A 19,307-nucleotide genomic window follows, 5' to 3' on the forward strand; every position below is an offset into this window, starting at 1 on the left:
AGGTGAGACAGGAGGGAGCTGAGCAGGGCCAGGGGCAGCAGCAGAGCCCGGTCTGCACCAGGAACCCCAAACTCTTGCATAAATTCCTTTTTTTTCCTGATTCCAAGCGCTCCGGAGCATGGCTCCCTGTCAGATGCAAATTGCTGAGGATGAGCACTCCCCTGGCTCGCTGAACCTGGGATCACAGAGATGCTTTCAGCAGATGCTAAAGCCTCTCATAAAACCTTGGCTCCTACTTAGCTCCTAAACAAATAACCCAAACGGCAGAGAAGATGAGGAAAATCATATTTACAAGAGAAAAAAAAGAACTTACTTTGGGATTTTATTTCATGAAGAGGTTTTTTATCTGAGAAGGAGGGAGAGAGAGCGAGAAAGTTGCACTTAATAAATTTACATGGAGCATATCTATCTCCTATATTGCTTCTGTCTCACTCTATAAATGAAACATTTTCTCCTCGTTTGCTGACAATATGAATATTTTATGTTGTCCATGTTTTTCTCTTCATCTTATTTTTTTTTTTTCCCCTAAATCCCTATCAGGAAGTTCCTTTGCAGCAATTTCTCACTTGGTTAATTCAGGTTATTTGTTGGCTCTATTGGATGCTGTTGTTTATTTACACCTCAGCAAGAAGGAAGTTCAATACCTTGCAGTGGATCACTGGCAAAGAGACTCAGGTCAGAATTAATGATTCCTTTGTGTGTTTGATGTATGGAAAGGCTGGTGATGGGCACTTAAATTAGTTACAAGATATAAAAATGCCCAGTTTATTCACATTTTTGTACTAAACGCCCCAAATAACAGCACCTCTCTGTGTGTATTTGAACACACACATCCATGTGCCCCCAACAGATGGAAATATGGGACCAAAGGGGTTTTCTATGGGACTGCAGCTCTTAAAGATGAGCCTTCTCTGCCTCCATCATGCCAAGCACTTGAGCCACCATTTATAACCTAAAACCTGCCAAAGCAATCCCTAAAACTGGGAGACTCAGGCGGATTATGGCCAATCCTTCTCTTCATTTCCATGTTTGTGAGGATGACCAGTTTAGAAATACTTAGTCCAGAAGATCGTTGGATTTTCGGCTCCTCACCAAAAACCTGGTGGGAGGAGGTTTTTATTTCCCTGCCCAAAGCTGGTTTTGGTTTTGCAGGAAAATGAGGCCCAAAAACACCCAGAGAGGAGGGTCAGACTGGAGCCTGCAGTGGAGCAAACCCTTCCCTGCTGCTGGACGGGGCTGTCTGCACCAAACTGCAAAGGGAAAAGCATTTCCCATGAAAATGGAGATTCCTGGACCCAGGAGCCTCCTGGCAACAGCAGCAGCGCTGCTTGGAAAATGGAAAACAAAATGATTTGTGATTGTGCTGTGATTATCCAGGGTGCATTAGTAAAAACATGTTTGCAGGTCAGTCCTTGTGGCCCTACTTGTTTGTTTTGGTTTTGGGCACTGGGAGAAGAAATCAATAGGTTTTGAAGTCAGGAGAAATAACTTTAAAGCAAACAGATAAAAGTAAAAGAAAAAGCTCTCAAAAAAAAAAAAATACCCTCTCTTTTATTAAGCAAAGAGAAAGCTTTCACCTCTGCAGGAAAGAGAAAGAAATCCACCCTGGCCAAGCATCCAGCTGGGAATACGGGGAGGGAATGAACACTGGGAGAACAAACATGCAGCACAGCAGTGAGGTACTGGGACTGGCTGGGGCCAAAGCCACCTTTGCATCCCAGGGAACCCATCTGGCAGCCCTGGAAACCTTTCATCCCTGTCACACCCCACGTGAATCTTCCTCCTGGAAGATCCTCCATCTAAGTCTGGATCTACACAGGAGTTGCAAGTTCCAGGAGAAATTCCCTGAAGGAAAATTTCTTCCAGCTGCTCCTCAGTGAGGGCTGGCCCACTGGGATCCACCCAAGGCTAACGGGAGTGCTGGGATGTTCCCAGGTGGTGCCTTGGGGTTCTTCCCAAACTCTCCAGTCAGGGACTGAATAAAGAACCCCAGAGTTGATCCATTTTATCCCTGTTCCATTTTCTGCCTCCCGATCTGAACACTCATCCCAAGGATTGGGATTTTCCCAGCCAGCTCCAGGCTGGCTCTTCCCTGGCACCCTCCATTCCCACCCTCCCCTTCAGCTCAGTCCTGATTTGTTAACCAAAGGAATGTTGCTATTTCTGCCTCACAGAAGGAGCAAAGTTAACGAGTTGTGCCTGATAAAAAAACTCCAAGAGATTGGTTTGCTGTGGCTCAGGGCTGCATTTCCTCCACATTTCCCCACGGGATGAGAAGAGGAGCAGGAAAGGCACACACTGGAAGATGAACAGGGGAGAAGAGATCTTTTTAAAAAATAGGCTAATTGCATCAATTCCTGTTAGCTGAGAAAGCAATTACAGCCCTGAAAACAACGAGGACACAGGGACAGCTGGAGCCATGAAGGAGGGACAGGATCCACCTGGAGGTGGAAGGAGCAGGAGCCACGGAGTGCCCCAGTCCAGGGAAATGCAGCTCTTGGAGCACAGCCTGGGGGTGCTGGACGGGGCTTGGAGCCACCTGGGACAGGGGAAGGTGTCCATGGAAGGTGTCTCCATGGAGGAGAGTGGGACTGCAGAGCTTTAAGGCCCCTTCCCACCCAAACCATTCCAGGAAAAGCAGGGAATGAGTTTGTGCCAACCCCAAAGGCCTGGCAGGGCAGAGCTGAGCCAGCTCCCTCAGTGCCAGAGGCTCCTGGCACCATCCTGGCTCTGTCCCTGTGCCCCCAGGCATGGGTGGCATGTGGCACTGCCCCCTGGGCTGACAGCAGGGAATGTGGGGCAGGACAGGAGCATTTCCTACTGGCAGTGTTCCTGCAGGCAATGACCTGAGTGGGGCCACCTTGAACAGACCCTGGGGACACCACAGATGGAGCCAGGGGGATGGCAGGTCCCCTCTGCTGTCACAGTCCCACCGTGCAGCCTCAGCTGCTGCTCCTCACGCCTTTCCCACACATCCTCCTGCCAGCTCCCCACGCAGGAACACCAGGATGGATTTGGGATTGAGCCAACCGTCGCAGGGACAGGAATTCACTGATGGACAGGGTGGAGAGAGACCCCAGGAAACAATGCAGGATCAGCACAGTCCCTGAGAGCTGAGTGAATGGCACTGCTCCCAAACCCTCTCTGGGTATTCTTTCTCAAAGCACAGGGAAGGAAAAAAAGAAGAAATTACATTTCTGTCCTTGGACACCTTGGAGCTGTTCTGTAGGCAGAGTGCTGAGTGTTCCCTCCCACCAAACCCCAGCAAAATCTGATTGAAGGTTTCAGCTCAGGTATCTCTGAAGCCTGAATAAATACACAGGATGCTCTCTGCCACTGGGAAAGGATTGAAATCTCAGGGCAAAAAAAGAGAGTTCGTTTTGTTTAGAAGAGAAAAGATGATGCAGAACCATAGAAACAAGGACGGAGGGCTGGTTGACTACAACATCCCAGAAAACAGACACATCCTTGTTTATATCTCCCAGCCCTGGCACTCCTGACGACTCCCAGGGCTGCTGTTCCACCTGAGGAGGTGACAGCCCCTCCACAGGGACAGGAGCGGGCTCAGGGCAGGGAGAAACTCACAAATTCCTGCCGTGTGCGGAGCCTGCGCAGCCGCAGGGCTGCTCTCCCCAGCTCCCCGTGCTGGGGACAGCAGCAGTTTCCCAGTGCCAGACGCTTCCCAGACACTGGTGAAGGGCAAAGCCTTTCCCAGGGAGCTGCAGCTCTGCCCGGGTTTAACTCCTGCTAAAGGCAGCAAAAAGAGAAAACTCCGACCTTGACCGGCTCCGGCACCCGCAGCTCTCCTGGGGCGCTTTGCCCGTTTGCTCGCCAGGAAGGGCTGAGGAGCACATTTGGCTGGAGGAGCACACGGAGGCTGGAGTTCCACCCTGCAAACCCCCTGGATTTGGGATTTCAGCATCACCTGATCATTCACAGGCAGACAACGCACAACACAAATCCAGAGACCCGTAAAATTTCAAACTCTGCACAACAAACCAGAAAACCACCTCCCTTTTCAGGAGAATGAATCAGCCACAAGAGCCCCATGCACGCAGGCTCCCTGGCCTCCAGCCCAGCTCTCCGGCCAAGCCCAGAAGCCGCGGTCAGCCCGTGGCAGCTCACCTTGGATGCAGAGCCCCTCGGTGCAGTTCTCGGACTCCTGGCTCAGGCCCTCGCAGTGTTTGCCGCCGTTGCGGGGCGCGGGCGCGGCGCACTCCCGCACGCGCAGGTGCTCGCACTCGGGGCTGCACACTGACCACTCGCTCCACACCTCCCAGCTCCCGTCCACTGCGGGGCCAGGAACACAGTCAGCTCAGCCTGCCCGCCCAGGGAGCTCCTGCAGCAGCACTTCTTTCACCCCTCTCCCCTTAACTTCACATCTAATACACTTCTGGGCAAACTTCCACATGATAAACATTTAGCGATAAACTTTTATCAAAGTTCTCAGCTCAGGGGTCTGTGTGTCTCTTTCTGGTGTTGTTAACATCAGCTCTGCTCTCTGTGCTAACCCCAGACCCCCACCAGGTCCCTAATTTCTCCCCCCGGGGCCTGAACTGTCCTGGCAGGGTTTTGGTGGTGCCAGGGGAAACAAAGTCAGCTCTGCCTGCCCGCCCAGGGAGCTCCTGCAGCAGCGCTTCTTTTGTCTCTCTCCCCCTAACTCCACATCTAATACACTTCTGAGCAAACTGCTGCATGATAAACAATGCTGTTAGCAAAGTTCTCAGCTCAGGGTTCTGTGTGTCTCTTTCTGGTGTTGTTAACATCAGCTCTCCTCTCTGTGCTAACCCCAGACCCCCACCAGGTCCCTGATTTCTCCCCCCGAGCCCTGAGCTGTTCTGGCAGGGTTTTGGTAGTGCCAGGGTAAGTTCCAGCCTGCCCACAGGTGCCTGGCACTGCACCCACACCCTCAGTAGGCTCAGCCTAAGCACAGCTGCATTTCCCGTTCCCTTCCCAACTCCCCGCTGCTGCTTCCCACCAAAAGCTCTCCCTGGCCGGGGACTCACCGGGGCAGAGGGAGGTGCAGGTGATTTTCTGCACGGACATGCCCTCGCAGAAGGCTCCCCCGTTGAGGGGCGCGGGGTTGGTGCAGGTGCGTGAGCGTTTCTGCCAGCCCCGCCCGCAGCGCGCGTTGCAGCTGGACCACTCCGTCCACGAGGACCAGCCCCCGTTCACTGCAAAACACCGACGTGGGGGAGCTGAGGGGCTGTGGGGCTGGGCCAGAGCCCCCCAGCACCAAACCCAAACCCACCCCAGCAGGGAGGGCTTGGCTGGGTGATCCCGAGCGTGGCGGGCTTGCGTCAATGCAGCAAGAGCAGCACAAATCCAAGCAGGGAACGGCAGGAACAGCCACCTCTGCCCCCAGCCCTGGCACTGACCATAGACCACCACGGTGGCTGACAGGCTCCTCCTCTTGGCTACGATGTTGGCAGCCATGCAGGTGTAGTTCCCCGAGTCAGACAGGCGTGCCTGGCGGATGATGAGGTTGTGGTCGGCCCTGGTGTCGATGTTCTCGTCCAGGTTGGAATCGATGGGCTCCTCGTTCTTCAGCCACTCCACCTGGCAGGGAGGAGCACAGGAAAATGTCGAGTGGGCCAAAGGCACCTCATGACCTTGTTAATTGGATGGGGAAATGCTTCCTTTGGCTGGTAACTTAGAAAAGCTGATTTTTCCACAAGGAACATGGAATAAAATCTCAGCTGAGCGAGAATAGGAAATTCTCCCAACAATATTTTTACACATTGCTCCTGCTGCACCACGCATTGGATGTTCAAACGCTTGGACAACTACCAGTTCTATAAAACAGATAATAAGTATTATCAATTCCACTTTTTTTGTGAAGAAACAGGAAGCTGAAATTGCCTGACACGGCACACAGAGGAAGAGCCGAGTCATCATAACAGATTCCCAGGTGACACAAACACCCTGAGAACAGAGGCCATTAGTGTTTGCTGCCATGGTCCATAAAGCCCCTGAAATGCTGTGCGCGATGTGTTCCCATCCATCTTCTCCAGTTCACCACCCAACGTCTCTGAGCACGCCCAGGAATCGCCCGCAAGGTGCCGTTCCACTCGAAACATTAACAGAAAATAGTTAAGGCATGGCAAGCTGCTGTCACAGGAGAGCAAAATTAAAAATAGAAATAAAATCAACGGATTCTATTAAAAGACCAAAGAGCGAGGGGTTGTTTTAACAGCTTTTCTAGATCTGGAGGAGCTCTGGCTGTGCCCTGCAGTCAAACTCCCTTCTCCACTCCGTTCAGATGAATAACCTTGTTTAGCAACTTGTGGAAGGACTTGGAACTTTGTGGTAATGAGCTTATGGCTGTGGTAGCTGTAGGCATTCATTAGCACTCAGCTCTGCGCAGATGGGCTGCAATTTGTACATTTTCCAGTTCCTAAACAAATCTGCAAACGCTGACCATCAAAGCCAATTACGCTTGGTGCCAGGCAGCAGATTCCCCTCTGCAGCAGCACTCCCGGCTTTGCTGGGACAGACCCAGCCCAGCACATCCCAGCCAAGGGCTGCAGACTCACCTGGAAAAGGCTCCAGGTCTGGGGCACCTCATCCCACATGGTGGCTATGGAATTAAACCATGATTTGACACAATTGCGCAAATGTGAGTTACCTGAGGGCGAGGTTCAGCACCACACGTTTCACACTGAAAATGGGGGAAAGATTCGAGCTCTGTGATCCCTTTTCCATCTCTCTGTCTCCTGCATCCAGCCCTCCCTCCCAGCCACCGTGCCTGCAGGAGCCTGGGCACAGCTCAGGAGCAGGGAGCAAACAGCCGTGCTAAATCCAGCCACGCCAGACCTCCCCCTGGACAAAATCCCTGGGAGTGTGTTCCAGCCATGACAAAACTTTTCCAGCCATGTCAAACCTCCCCCTGGACAAAATCCCTGGGAGTGTGTTCCAGCCATGCCAAACCTTTTCCAGCCACGCCAGACCTCTCCCTGGACAAAATCCCTGGGAGTGTGTTCCAGACATGCCAAACCTTTCCCTGGACAAAATCCCCGGGGGTGTGTTCCAGCCATGCCAAAACTTTTCCAGCCATGCCAGACCTTTCCCTGGACAATATCCCTGGGAGTGTGTTCCAGCCATGCCAAACCTTTTCCAGCCATGCCAAACCCTTCCCTGGACAATATCCCCTGGATTTTATTCCCTTTTCCTGTGGTCTAACACAACCAACACCCTAGAACAACCAACTAATCCACTCACTATTCAGTTCCCCTTCTGCAGTTAACCTTAACAGTAATTATCCGAGGGGGTTTCAGCAAAGAAATTAGGAATTCAATTTAAATTATGGAGCCGCCGCAGGGGCATAAATCAAGTGACAGGAGCTCGATGGCGAGCACACTTTATGTGCAGTGAAATGGGCAGAGAAATGACAAACACGGCCAGCGTTCCCAGAGTTCATTATTTCACAAGTGTGTTTATAAATGTTGACTCTCCTCAGGCCAGGGGATTTCTGGGGTGGTGGGAGGGGCTCAAGGGCCCCGTTCCTGTCAGCCTCACCCTTGGAGGGAGCACACACTGATCCTGTGTGTGCTGAGTCTGGGAATGTGGGGTTTGATGAGCAGAAAACATTAAAACATTTACATTAAAGCAGAGCGTTTCAAAGAATGATGATCCCAGCGAAGGGAGAACATTAAGCAGACGGAACATAAACACCAAAGTGTTGAGACGTGAGATCAAACCCTGATTTGTCAGGGAGGATGGCACTGCCAGTGTTCCCCTCATTCCAGCCCCCCTTCCCTGAGAAAACCAGGTTTATCCAAGGGCATCCCCTGCTCTGCCTCAGCAGATGGAGGCTTTCAAAGATGGAGAACCAAGGGATGGATTTATGGGATAAAAATACATTTAAAGGAGTCGTGATGACAAAAGATGTTTGTCACTGGCGGGGATGTAACCTTTGGGAAACTTCAGCCCCCGCACAAACACTCACAAAGCAACCAGGGAAAATAAAAGCAGCCAAGCACCCAAAACATCTCCCCACTGGGATGAGTGATGGGGTCTGGACTGCAGTGTCTGGAGGGCAAACTCCAAACTCCTCAGAGTTTCACTTCCCTCACTGTGGAGTCACACAGTTGCTTGTACCAGAATTTTAAGTTAGTCTGATGGTCTGGCACCAGACTTTAAACCTGCTATAAAGTGCTGCAGGTTTGTAGAAAAAGATCTGAAATTCAATCTGCTCAGAATTAACCCCCCCTCCCCAGTTTCCAAGGAGGGCTGATCACATCAGGCCCTGCAGCTCCAGGGCACGCAGGGATTATCTGGGCCCCTCCCTGGGTGGCAGCAGCACAATTAGCATCATCATACATTTGTCCCAGTTACAGAAAGCAATTATCACAGACCAGCTTATGGCATTATCAGAGTAAAATCAGCTCAACACCCCAGAGCCTGGGCAGATTATGGGAGTTAGAGAACTCTTCTGCCTGAAAAACAAAGCTTATCCCAACTCATCCACTAAGAGCTCCCCACCAGTCACTCTGATGGAAATTCTAACATCCCAAGACCTGGGATTGAATTTTTGGCTCTTTTTGGTGACCTTGTTTGAGATTCCAACCAGATTTAACACCCGAGGCAGCTCCCAGCCCTTGTGGGCATGGTGATAATTTGGGAGGTCAGCAGACAAAGGGATTCCTGTCCCTGCTTTGGGATTGTCCTCTTCTGTCAGAACTCAAAATGTCCCTCAGACATTTTTGGAGGTTCCAGGCCCAGGTCAGAAGCATTTGAGACCCTGGCAGGCAGCTGGAAACAGCTGTGATTTTGGGTTTGAGCCATGGAACGATTTACCAACCTTGCAAGAAGAACAAGAAGTCACAAAAGTTTAGATATTAGAGTAGAAGTAGTCACAAAGTAGAGGGAAGAATTTGAGTGCTGTACAGGGGGGTTTTAACACCTGTACAGAGGGGTTTTGGTTTTGTACATGGGGGTCAGAAGTTTTAAGATGGAGGGATTTGGGCCTGTCCTGTCCTCCCTTAACACAAACCCAAGGGCTGCACACACTCCTCCCTGCCTTTATTATTGTGATTTTTATCAACACCATCACAAGCCATTAATCCTGTGCCAGAACCTCTCACAACACCCGGAGCAGGTCAGCTGTACCTGCTGCATTCTTTTTAAATTAATCCACTGAGGGAACTCTGTTCCTGAATCATTTCATCGCAGCACTGTCACACCAGGCTGGCAAGCATATTTTCCCTTCATTAGATTGAATATATAATCTCATTTCAGGACTCTGACATGCTGACTAAGCCACAAATCAGCTGGAGGAGGCTCTGCTCTGAGGGGATGCACTCGGTGATGGCCAGAGGGATCAGCTGAGGCCTCCAGTGCTGCTCCTGCCCATTTCTGTGTGGTCATTCCCACTGCAGGGCAGGGAGGGGAATGCTGGATTTGTCTTTCCAGACAAGCTGTGGGTCTGCTGCTAGATAAAACCAGCACTGAGAGATAAAAGAAACAATGGGGAGGATTCCACTGATTGGTGAATGGAAAAAGATATTTGCTTTTACAAATAAGCTTTAGGTTTGCTGATAAATGAAATTAAGACGTTGAAAGATGAAAGAAACAATGGGAAAAACCCCTAAATTCCATAACTAAAAATTAAAAGGGAGGGTTATAGATTAGAGGGAAATCTCTGGTATCAGGTGTTTTGGGAAGTCTGAACCTCTCAAATACCTCAGCCAGTGGGGAAAGAGAGAAGGGAAACAGGGATAAAAAGGAGGCTGTATCCTCCAAAAATGGGAGAAACCCCAGGGGGATGGCCCATGGCCTCTCCCTTTATTCAAATAAAGTAAAAGGGCTCCTCTGTCTCCTTTTTGGACATAAACCTCTGGTGTTTGTGGATTAATTTTCCTGACAGCAGGCAGGGAGGGTTTGCTGCACAAACCTCCACCAGGAAGGGGAGAAATCCTCATTTGTGGCCACAGCTCCTGCTCTGAGCTCTGCTCCCCCTGAAATGCCAACCAAAGACCTAGAGGAGGGAAAGCACCAGCATGGGAGGGGGTGAGTCAAAACACAATTCAAATACAGTTTGGGGTGAGGATAAAGGGAGAGCTGGCAGCCTGGACGTGTGCATCAATTTATAGTGGCAGAGGTGGGCAAGCAGCTGACTCAGCCAGGCTATTTTGGATCCCTAGGAAAAGGAGCCACTGCTAAAAATGCCACTGCTAATGGTACCTTGTCTGCTTGGTGAAGACACCATCAGATCCCAAATAAGTTTTTCTTTATTCCTATTTTTGGAGTGTCTGCCATTAACTGGAGCACTGGTTTTTATCGCCATGCACAAATGAAGAGCAAATCAGCATTAATAACCCCAAAAGTCATTAGGGATGGGAGATTCCCAGTGGGACAGAGCACACGTGTGGCCTGACTCCAGGTCTGGATGGTGAGCAGAGGTGAACGATCCTGCTGCAGCTCAAATCCCTGTCTCCACATGTGGGAATCCAGCGCTTCCCTCTGGCTGCCCTGGCAGGTCTGGGACCCTGGCAGGGGTCAGAACCCCCGTGGACAGAGCCCCCAGAGACACTGTCTGTGATCTCTGTCCATGGAGAGGAGTTTTCAATCTTACAGGATGAATTACAAGCTTTGAGTGTTTGATATAAGCAGTAATTAAGTGTGGCACGGGTGCAAAAGCAAAATTTTAGGTTTCTAGATGAGGGGTCCAAAGGGCACAAGATGGAGGAAATTGGGTGTGCCTTGTCCTTTTCCTCCTTCTTCATGCCCTCCATGTTTCACTGTGGTGTTGGCATTTTTCTGTTGGTTCAGGCTGGGGACACACTGTCCAACGTAGGTGACAGATATTGGCACGTTATTGTAAATCCAGCACAGGTAGTTTGTGGTATTTAATGTTTGTACCATCCCACTGAGGGCAGAGCCCCACACGCTGCCCTGCAGGACAGAGCTGCGGCAGGGCAGCAGAACATGTTAGAGATAAACAGAATAAACAACCTTGAAACAGCACAGACCAATTATGGCTTCTGCTTTGGCAGCGGGGCTGACAGACAGAGACTTTCTACAATCTCGGGATCATCAATACCTCAGATTCCAACACCCACAGAGCTCAGCAGCCAGGTGAGCAGCTGAGCCTCCACCTTTGTTTTGCTAAATAGCTCCGAATTGAAGGATACAGCGAAATCCACGGATCTCCCTTGGAACTGGTTCTCAGCACACAATATTTGGACATAATTAAAGTGCTGCTGACACTGAAAACCGCTCTTTAGATAAGGCTCCTGGTGATGATGTCTGCAGGTTTTGCCTGCCCTGATAGGCAGGATCACATTTATATAGGAAATGCTCGGTGATAAGGAAATCATCACAGGAAGCTTTCAGTAATTGAAAGCAAAGCCTTCCAAGGCCGTAATTTCACCGTTCCCTCGCGTTCTGGGGGATCAGCAATGCCTGCCAATGTTCCTTTTTGTTAGCAGCAATGCCTTTTTGTTCAGATGGGATAAAGTCAAGAATGCAGCTGTGAGATCTTACAGGAGTCACAGAGTGACCTGGCTTGGGAGGAACATTTAGATTCGTTAAATAAACATATTTTTTTACACACTGGAAACAGTATTTAACCCCAAATCCCACAGAAATACAATTGTCAGTTAACAAATTTGTGACACTTGCTGTCACTGAGTAAGAAGTGCAACAGGCACCAGATTCCCGACTTCATGCTTTCTCTTTTAACGCTGTTTACAACTACAAGAGGTGTTGATCTCTGCATCCAGAGGCAGAACATTCCCCCAGCCATTAAAGCATTTCAGTGTCACCACTGGTGGGGCCTCCAGCGGCTTCAGTTCCCACCTCCATCACTGTGAACTTCCCAAATCCCCGCAGGACCCGCTCACACAATCATCCCCATGATTACAAACACCACGATAAGTCTCACAACTTCTCCTTTCATGTTCAAGCATTCAAAATTAAAACCATTTCTGGCAAGAGGGCCAGAGAAAACAGACACGGCTGCAAAGCAGCACATCAAACCCAGAGAGGCCCCAGAGCACATGTCTGTATAAAAAGGAATTATCTATTCAGAGGAACTACAAAGTTATCTCCCTTCTTTTTTCTTTTCAGTTTAGCAATCTAATTCAGAAGTGCTTTGCTCCAGAATTTCGATTTCATGACCTCGCTACCTCCTGGCTGTATTGATTTATTCACAAATCTCAGAAGGAAAACAAACATTTTTTTCTGCTTGAAGAAAACCCCGTGCACAGCTCCCCTGCCACAGCCCCTCATCCAAGGGCTGTGGCCAATAAAAGGGAGATGTGCAGGGACTGAAGAGCCCCCAAGGGCTGCAAAATGGACAAAATCCGCGGGAGAGACACCTGGAGATGCTGCTGGGGGGTGGGAGCAGGGCTGGAAGTGCCACTGACTGGGGTAACTGGTGCAGGGACAGAGGGGACACATGGGGTGCCAGATTTAACACATTCAGGAGGACAGGGAAGAGTCCAGAGTGCCCAGCAGGGCCTTGGGGCAGCAGTGGAGCAAACCCAGGGCTGGGAGGGGAAGGGCTGGAGGAGCAGCTCTGCCCTCAGCCCCGGGGAGTCCTGACCACTCCAGGAGCTCAAAGCACCCCAAATTCCAGGAGAAATCACACAACAGGAACGCCTGGAGCGCCGCGTGAGGAAGGGCAAAGTGTGGCTGAAGGTGTAACAGCACATAAAATAAAAGGAATTTGGAAACGGAACTGGTCTTGTGCTGTCCACAACAAACACCTCAAACAAAACAAGTCTAACTGAGGCCAAGTTTTATAGAATAAAGAAGCTGACACATCCTTAGACACCCTTGTTCTAAAATCAGTCCAGACCAGCATGTCCCGTATGAGCCATGACAGTTCTCAATCTTTGCTGAATGGGAAACTATAAAAATTATGAATTTGCTCTTAAAAGCAGCTAAAAATTTATGAATTTGCTCTTAAAAGCCCAATCTAAATATCAGATCAGTCACAAATGAGACATTGCATATACCCAGGCGGGGTCTTGAGAGTGAAATATCTCCGGTGAGAAATGAAACACATTTATTGTACTTGTAACCAATATCCCTTAAAAGCAAAGCAAATATTGCTATTGCGGATCCATCAGCACCTGGACAAATGCAGGCTGTTTGCACTGAGCAATCCCAGCCCTCGCTGTGACTGCAGCAGGATTCATGGCAGGCTGTAACTCTCAGCCTGCTTTGCTGGGGTGTTTTACTGCAGCCCCATTATCCTGCCCGTTTCAGCGAGCGTGTGCCAGCCCCATAAATACACAAACCTATGGAAAACAGGCTCTCGCTGCTGCTGGAGCCCTCGCAGCTTTTGAATTTTATGTGGGTTTCGTGTTGTGCTGATGTGCTCGCAGTGGAATGCACGCTGCCCAGAAGAGAAATGATTTTACATTTCCATTAAAAGCCCTGGCGGTAAATAAACCCCTGGAACTCAGGCAGATATTCCTGGGAACATCTACAGCACTCCATTAAAATGTCAGAATCTGTGTTAAACATTTGAAAAAGCAGCGCTGGATACAACACATTTAAATCTTAAATATATGCATATATTATGTGATAAAGATATTTTAGAGTATTTCACAAACCTCTGCAGAGCACTCAACAGTAATAGTTCAGTAACAATAAACTATCAGTAATCGTTTAGCACAACAGCTGCCCTTTTATTACAAAAGAAATCCAAACCCAAAACAAAAACAAGGCAAACAAAAAGAACCTGAAACTCGTGAGAACTCCACCACAAGCAGAGCAGAGCTGCGAGTTCCTGCTAATGCTCAAATATCAGCTTTGCTCTGCGTGTTCATTCATAAGAAAGGGATTCAGGGTGAATTTTAAGGCTCAGGTTTGCAGCTCACAATGGGCTTGGCTGCTGCTCCCCTCTCCATCACAAGATTTCCAGGTGGGAATTGCCTCCCTCAGCTCCTCCCTGCAGGTCCAAAGGATCTCAGCATCATTCAAAGAAGATAAGCAGAGTCCAGCAAGCTAAAGGTTGGGTTTGGGTTTATTAATTTCAAATCCTGAGGTATATAAACATTTATCTCTAATATCAGGGTTATGTGGCACTTTAATACCAGGGCAGGGACGTTTCTGAGGGACAGGACAGAGCAGTGGTGACAGAATTTTTGAACTCCCCGGGGCAGCTTTAGCCCCATTTCACAGCACCCTCAGTCTCACACCTGCAGATTTCACATGCCCCATTTCCACGTCACACCCAGGCCTCAAGGAGGTGACAAACCACTCCTGGAGCTTCACTCCAGTGCAGGGAATGACAGCTACCCATCCAATCGAGGGAACATTAAAAAACCCGATTTTCAAGCCCACTGAATGAAACAGGAACAAGCTCTGACACCTGAGAAATCCAAAGCCCATTTGTCACCGACGGAGAGACAGCAGTGACACTCCCCAGTAACCCACCACACCTGCCTGAAGGATTACTAGCTACCTAAACACTTCTTTTTTTTTTTTGCTGCTGTACCTGACAGAATTCATATTTTACACTCTGAGGCACCAATAAGGCCGATCACACAGCCCAGAGATTATCCCAAACTTCATTAAATGGGTGTTGACCAAGGATTTTCCAGGTTACAGCTCAGCCCTGCTTTGACAGCAGCCCCAGGGTGGGGGAAGCAGGCGCTGGGAGGAATTACCAGCAGCGAGGAGGGTGGAATTCATTGTGTTTGCCGACTGCTGCGGGACCTGTCAGTCACCCTGATGCCTCCTGAGCTGATCAGGGTGACAGAACGGAGCTGTCCCTGCTCCTCATTGTGGGGAAACGCTCCTGTCACCGCCTCCAGCTCAGCCCAGCCAGAGGAAACCCCTCTGGTGCTGGAATCTGAGGTATTGATGATTCCGAGAGTGTAGAAAGTCTCTGTCTTTCTGCCCCATTGCCAAAGAAGAAGCCATAATTCGTCTGTGCTGGTTCCAAGGTTGTTTATTCTGTTTATCTCTAACATGTTCTGCTGCCCTGCCGCAGCTCTGTCCTGCAGGGCAGCGTGTGGGGCTCTGCCCTCAGTGGGATGGTACAAACATTAAATACCACAAACTACCTGTGCTGGATTTACAATAACGTGCCAATATCTGTCACCTACGTTGGACAGTGTGTCCCCAGCCTGAACCAACAGAAAAATGCCAACACCACAGTGAAACATGGAGGGCATGAAGAAGGAGAAAAAGGACAAGGCACACCCAATTTCCTCCTTCTTGTCCCCTTTGAACCCCTAATCTAGAATCCTAAAATTTTACTTTGCACCCATGCCACACTTAATTATTACTCATATCAAACACTCAGAGCTGGTAATTCATCCTGTAAGATTGAAAACTCCTCTCCATGGACAGAGATCTCAGCCAGTGTCTCTGGGGGCTCTGTCCAGGGGTGTTCCTGACCCCTGCCAGGGTCCCAGGCCTGCCAGGGCAGCCAGAGGGAAGCCCTGGGTTCCCACACTCTGGCAGAGCTCAGGGAGCACTGAGGGGTGACTGAGGGGTCGCCTGCCAGCACTGCGGGTGTGAAATCCCTCCAGAGCTGCTCTGGACAGTGGGAAACGGGAATGAGCAGCTCTGCACAGGTCAGGGAAACAGAACATCCCAGACAGCGGGGCTTTCTTGGGGTGAGGGCTCTGCACCCATTTAGGAACTCACAGACTTGTTCCCTGTAGATAGTCTCAGTTCAGTCAGAGAGAAAACAAAGGTTTCTAACCAGGCAGAAGCCTGGGAAACAGTCGAGAAAGAATGTAAATAATTATTTTTCTCTCTTGTTGTTCACATTGTTTATAGATAAGTTCTGCCACTGTGTGTCATTCACTGCACACCAGTGGAGTGGGATGTTTTTACTCTAGGTCCAATAGAATTGGTCTGGACAATACTCTCTATAAAAGAGCGATGTATTTAAATAAATCAGAGTTCTACTCTCAAGCCTTCTGATCTGTAATTCTTTCATGCCAACCTGCCTCAATGGTGTCAAGTCCCCACTGCACCTGGGGGATGATTTAAAGCTGAGAGCTTTGAGAAGCAGCTGGGTGAGCTCACCCGGCTGCCTCAGGGGTGAAACTCCTGCCAGGGTCTCTGTGACCGTGTCAGGAAAGGGTTACAGGGCTGAACTCCTGCCAGGGTCTCTGTGAGCCTGTGTCCTGGCTTGTAAGATCAGCATGGATTCTATTCGCCATCTGTTGGAGGTGGGGCAGGTTTCTTATTTCTCCCAAGAACAATGTCTCCCTCCAGGGAGATATCTTCTGTTAATGGGCCATTAATGACTCACTGCATGGCTGGGAAAGTTCCATCAGCCCATGGTGAGATGCTCCGCCCAGAGGGAGGAGCCAAGCAGCCCTACCTGCATAAAATCAGCACTTTTTGAGACACTGGTCAGCCACTTTGCTGTATTCCCAGAGGAGCAGCTTCTTCCCCGCTGGATCCCCAGAGGAAGACCAGGCCCAGCTACTCCATCCCCAGACCTTCAGAGAAAACTCCACCCTTCTCCAGATCCCCGCTGCAGCAGCATTTCATCTGCCACTGCAGGAGGAGCAGCCACCATTTCACTGGACTGTTACCAACACCCTGACTCCTCAGGGTGTCAGGTTTCTGACTCCATCACTAGTTTCGTTTGTACTAATTACATTTTTTTATTATTATTTTTTTTATTTAGCTTTTTTTTTCCAAGTAAAGAACTGCTATTCCCATTCCCATATCTTTGCCTGAGAGCCTTTTTAAAAATTGTGGTAATTCGGAGGGAGGGGGTTTACCTTTTCCATTTCACAGGAGGCTTTTGCCTTCCTTCACAGACTCCTGTCTTTTCAAACCAAGACAGCCGGCAAGGGAAGGGTTACAGGACTTTACACAACCTGGGAGCATCCCAAACTCTTCTCATCGCCAGCAGTGCCGAACACCACTCCAGTGGCAAACACCACTCTTTTTGCTTTGTGCTTTCTCCCCCACCCCAAAAAATGAAGAGTTTAAAAAAACTGAAGAGGGCACAGACTGGAGAAAAACTAAAGAAACACTAAAAGGTCAGCTGAGAAGATAAGGAAAGAATGTGTCATGAAATTCGCCTGAGGAGAGGAACAAAAGAGAAAGAGGGAGACAGAACAAAAGCTGTTTTTCTATCCTGTACTGTGCAGAGTGCAGCAGCGCCTGCAAAAAGGTCAGAATTGCATGAGCAGGAAGCAAACCCAACCCACGGCCGGAGGTTCTGAGGGTCCCGCGTGCCTGGCCCCAGGCAGGGCTGCACAACCATCCCTTGATAAAGCTGATGGGGGTGTGCTCCTGAGGGACCCTCAGGGAGATATTTGGGATAATAATAATAATAATAATAATAATAATAATAATAATAATAATAATAATAGTAGTAGTAGTAGTAATATAATCTCAGGGAGATATTTAGGAATTGTGTGCAGGAATTGTTTCCTTGGCTCGGGGTGTGCTCCAGAGGGACCCTCAGGGAGAGATTTGGGATGATGATGATGATGATGATGATGATGATGATAATAATAATAATAATAATAATAGTAATAATAATAATAGTAGTAATAGTAATATCTCAGGGAGATATTTAGGAACTGTGAGCAGGAATTATCCTTGGCTCTGGCTGTGCTCCCAAGGGACCCTCAGGGACCCAGGTGGGGACATGGCCTTGGAGCCCTGGGGTGTTTCACCTCACAGGGCTCAGGGGAAAAGATTCTGCTTTTGTCACTGCTGAAAATGAGAGGGAAGGGAGGGAAATGCCCTCAGAAACCTGGCCTGGAATGTTGATTTTGCCACAGTTCGGCCTTTCAGGCCCCTCCCAGCCTGAGCCAAAGACACAATTCTGCTCACAATTCCTAAATATCTCCCTGAGATATTATTATTATTATTATCTCAAATATCTCCCTGAGGGTCCTTCTGGAGCACACTCCGAGCCAAAGGACACAATTCCTGCACACAATTCCTAAATATCTCCCCATGGGGGCTGCTAAGGACTGGAGGAGCACACCCCAAGCCAAAGACACAATTCCTACTCAAAATTCCTCAATATCTCCCTGTGGAGGGGCTGCTGAAGGACTGAGACAAAATTCCTGCACAGAATTCCTCAATATCTCCCTGTAAAGGGGTTGGTGCGGACTGGACACAATTCCTGTACACAATTTTGAAATATCTCCCTGAAGAGAGACTGCTGAGGGAGTGGAGGAGCTCATCCCGACCCAAGGACACAATTCCTGCACAGAATTCCTAAATATCTCCCTGCAGAGGCTGCTGAGGAGCCCGAGCTGACGCCTGCCCAGGCCAGCTCCCATCAATGGTGAATAAAGGGCTCTGGTCCCACCAGCCCGTGCCAGCAGAGACTCTCCAGAGCTGAATCAACATTTGCCTCAGCAGGGGATTTTCAGCTGCTCCATTTAAATGCTGAGTTTTCTTTTTCATTTGGATGCTTAACTCATAAAAACTGAATTTATTTGGGTTGGGTGCCGATGCCTGCAAGCACAGCTGCTCGCCAGCTCTCTCTGCTTGCTATGGAAATGCATGAGAAGAGCATTTAAAAGCCTTTTCCAACCTGCCCAGCACTGGGATTTGGGTTTTCTTCCTCTCTTACTGCTGTGCTGATGCACGCAGGGTGCCCCAAAGCCCAGCACCCTCCCAGAGAGGAGCTGTGGAAAAAGGCCTCATTCCCTGCTTTGTAGAGAACTCTGGAGATGGAAAATCTGCTCCCAAAGAGTGCAGGGGCAGAAATAAACCCAGGGCAGGCAAAATAAACCCGGGGGGGCTGTAGGGGCAGAAACAAACCCAGAAGGGCTGTAGGGGCAGAAATAAATCCAGAGTGGGCAGAAATAAATCCAGAAGGGCTGTAGGGGCAGAAATAAATCCAGAGTGGGCAGAAATAAACCCAGAAGGGCTGTAGGGGCAGAAATAAATCCAGAGTGGGCAGAAATAAAGCCAGGGCATAGGGGAGAAATAAACCCAGGGTGGGCATAGGGGCAGAAATAAATCCAAAGTGGGCAAAAATGAACACAGGGGGGCCATAAGGGCAGAAGTAAATCCAGAGTGGGCAGAAATAAACCCAGGGTGGGCAGAAATAAACCCAGGGCTTAGGGCAGAAATAAATCCAGGGTGGGCATAGGGGCAGAAATCAATCCAGGGTGGCCATAAGGGCAGAAATAAACCCAGGGGGGCTGTAGGGGCAGAAATAAACCCAGGGTGGGCTGCAGGCTGAGGGCAGCTGAGCTGGACCTGCCCAGGAAAAGCAGCAGCTTCAGGAGCAGAGCCAGGTGCTCCAGGATGTGGTACCTGGGGTTATCACCTAGAGGCAGGTGCCTGTCCCTGGATCCAGAATGGTTTCAGCATTCCCAGACTGTCTGAAGAGGTAA

General features: G+C 49.5%; 1 protein-coding gene across 3 annotated transcripts in view; it reads right to left on the reverse strand.

Annotated features, from left to right (window-relative positions):
- Positions 1–19,307, reverse strand: part of UNC5D (unc-5 netrin receptor D) — a 97,041-nt gene that overhangs the window by 22,132 nt on the left and 55,602 nt on the right. For all 3 annotated transcript variants that reach the window (XM_072917654.1, XM_041720488.2, XM_030290179.4), the window contains 3 exons: positions 5,379–5,559; positions 5,007–5,174; positions 4,126–4,290 (listed from right to left, as the gene is read on the reverse strand). In XM_072917654.1, the coding sequence (XP_072773755.1) occupies positions 4,126–4,290; positions 5,007–5,174; positions 5,379–5,559 (514 nt within the window). The remainder of the gene's footprint in view (positions 1–4,125; positions 4,291–5,006; positions 5,175–5,378; positions 5,560–19,307) is intronic.

This window comes from Taeniopygia guttata, chromosome 22, assembly GCF_048771995.1.
Source record: "Taeniopygia guttata chromosome 22, bTaeGut7.mat, whole genome shotgun sequence".
NCBI lineage: Eukaryota > Metazoa > Chordata > Aves > Passeriformes > Estrildidae > Taeniopygia > Taeniopygia guttata.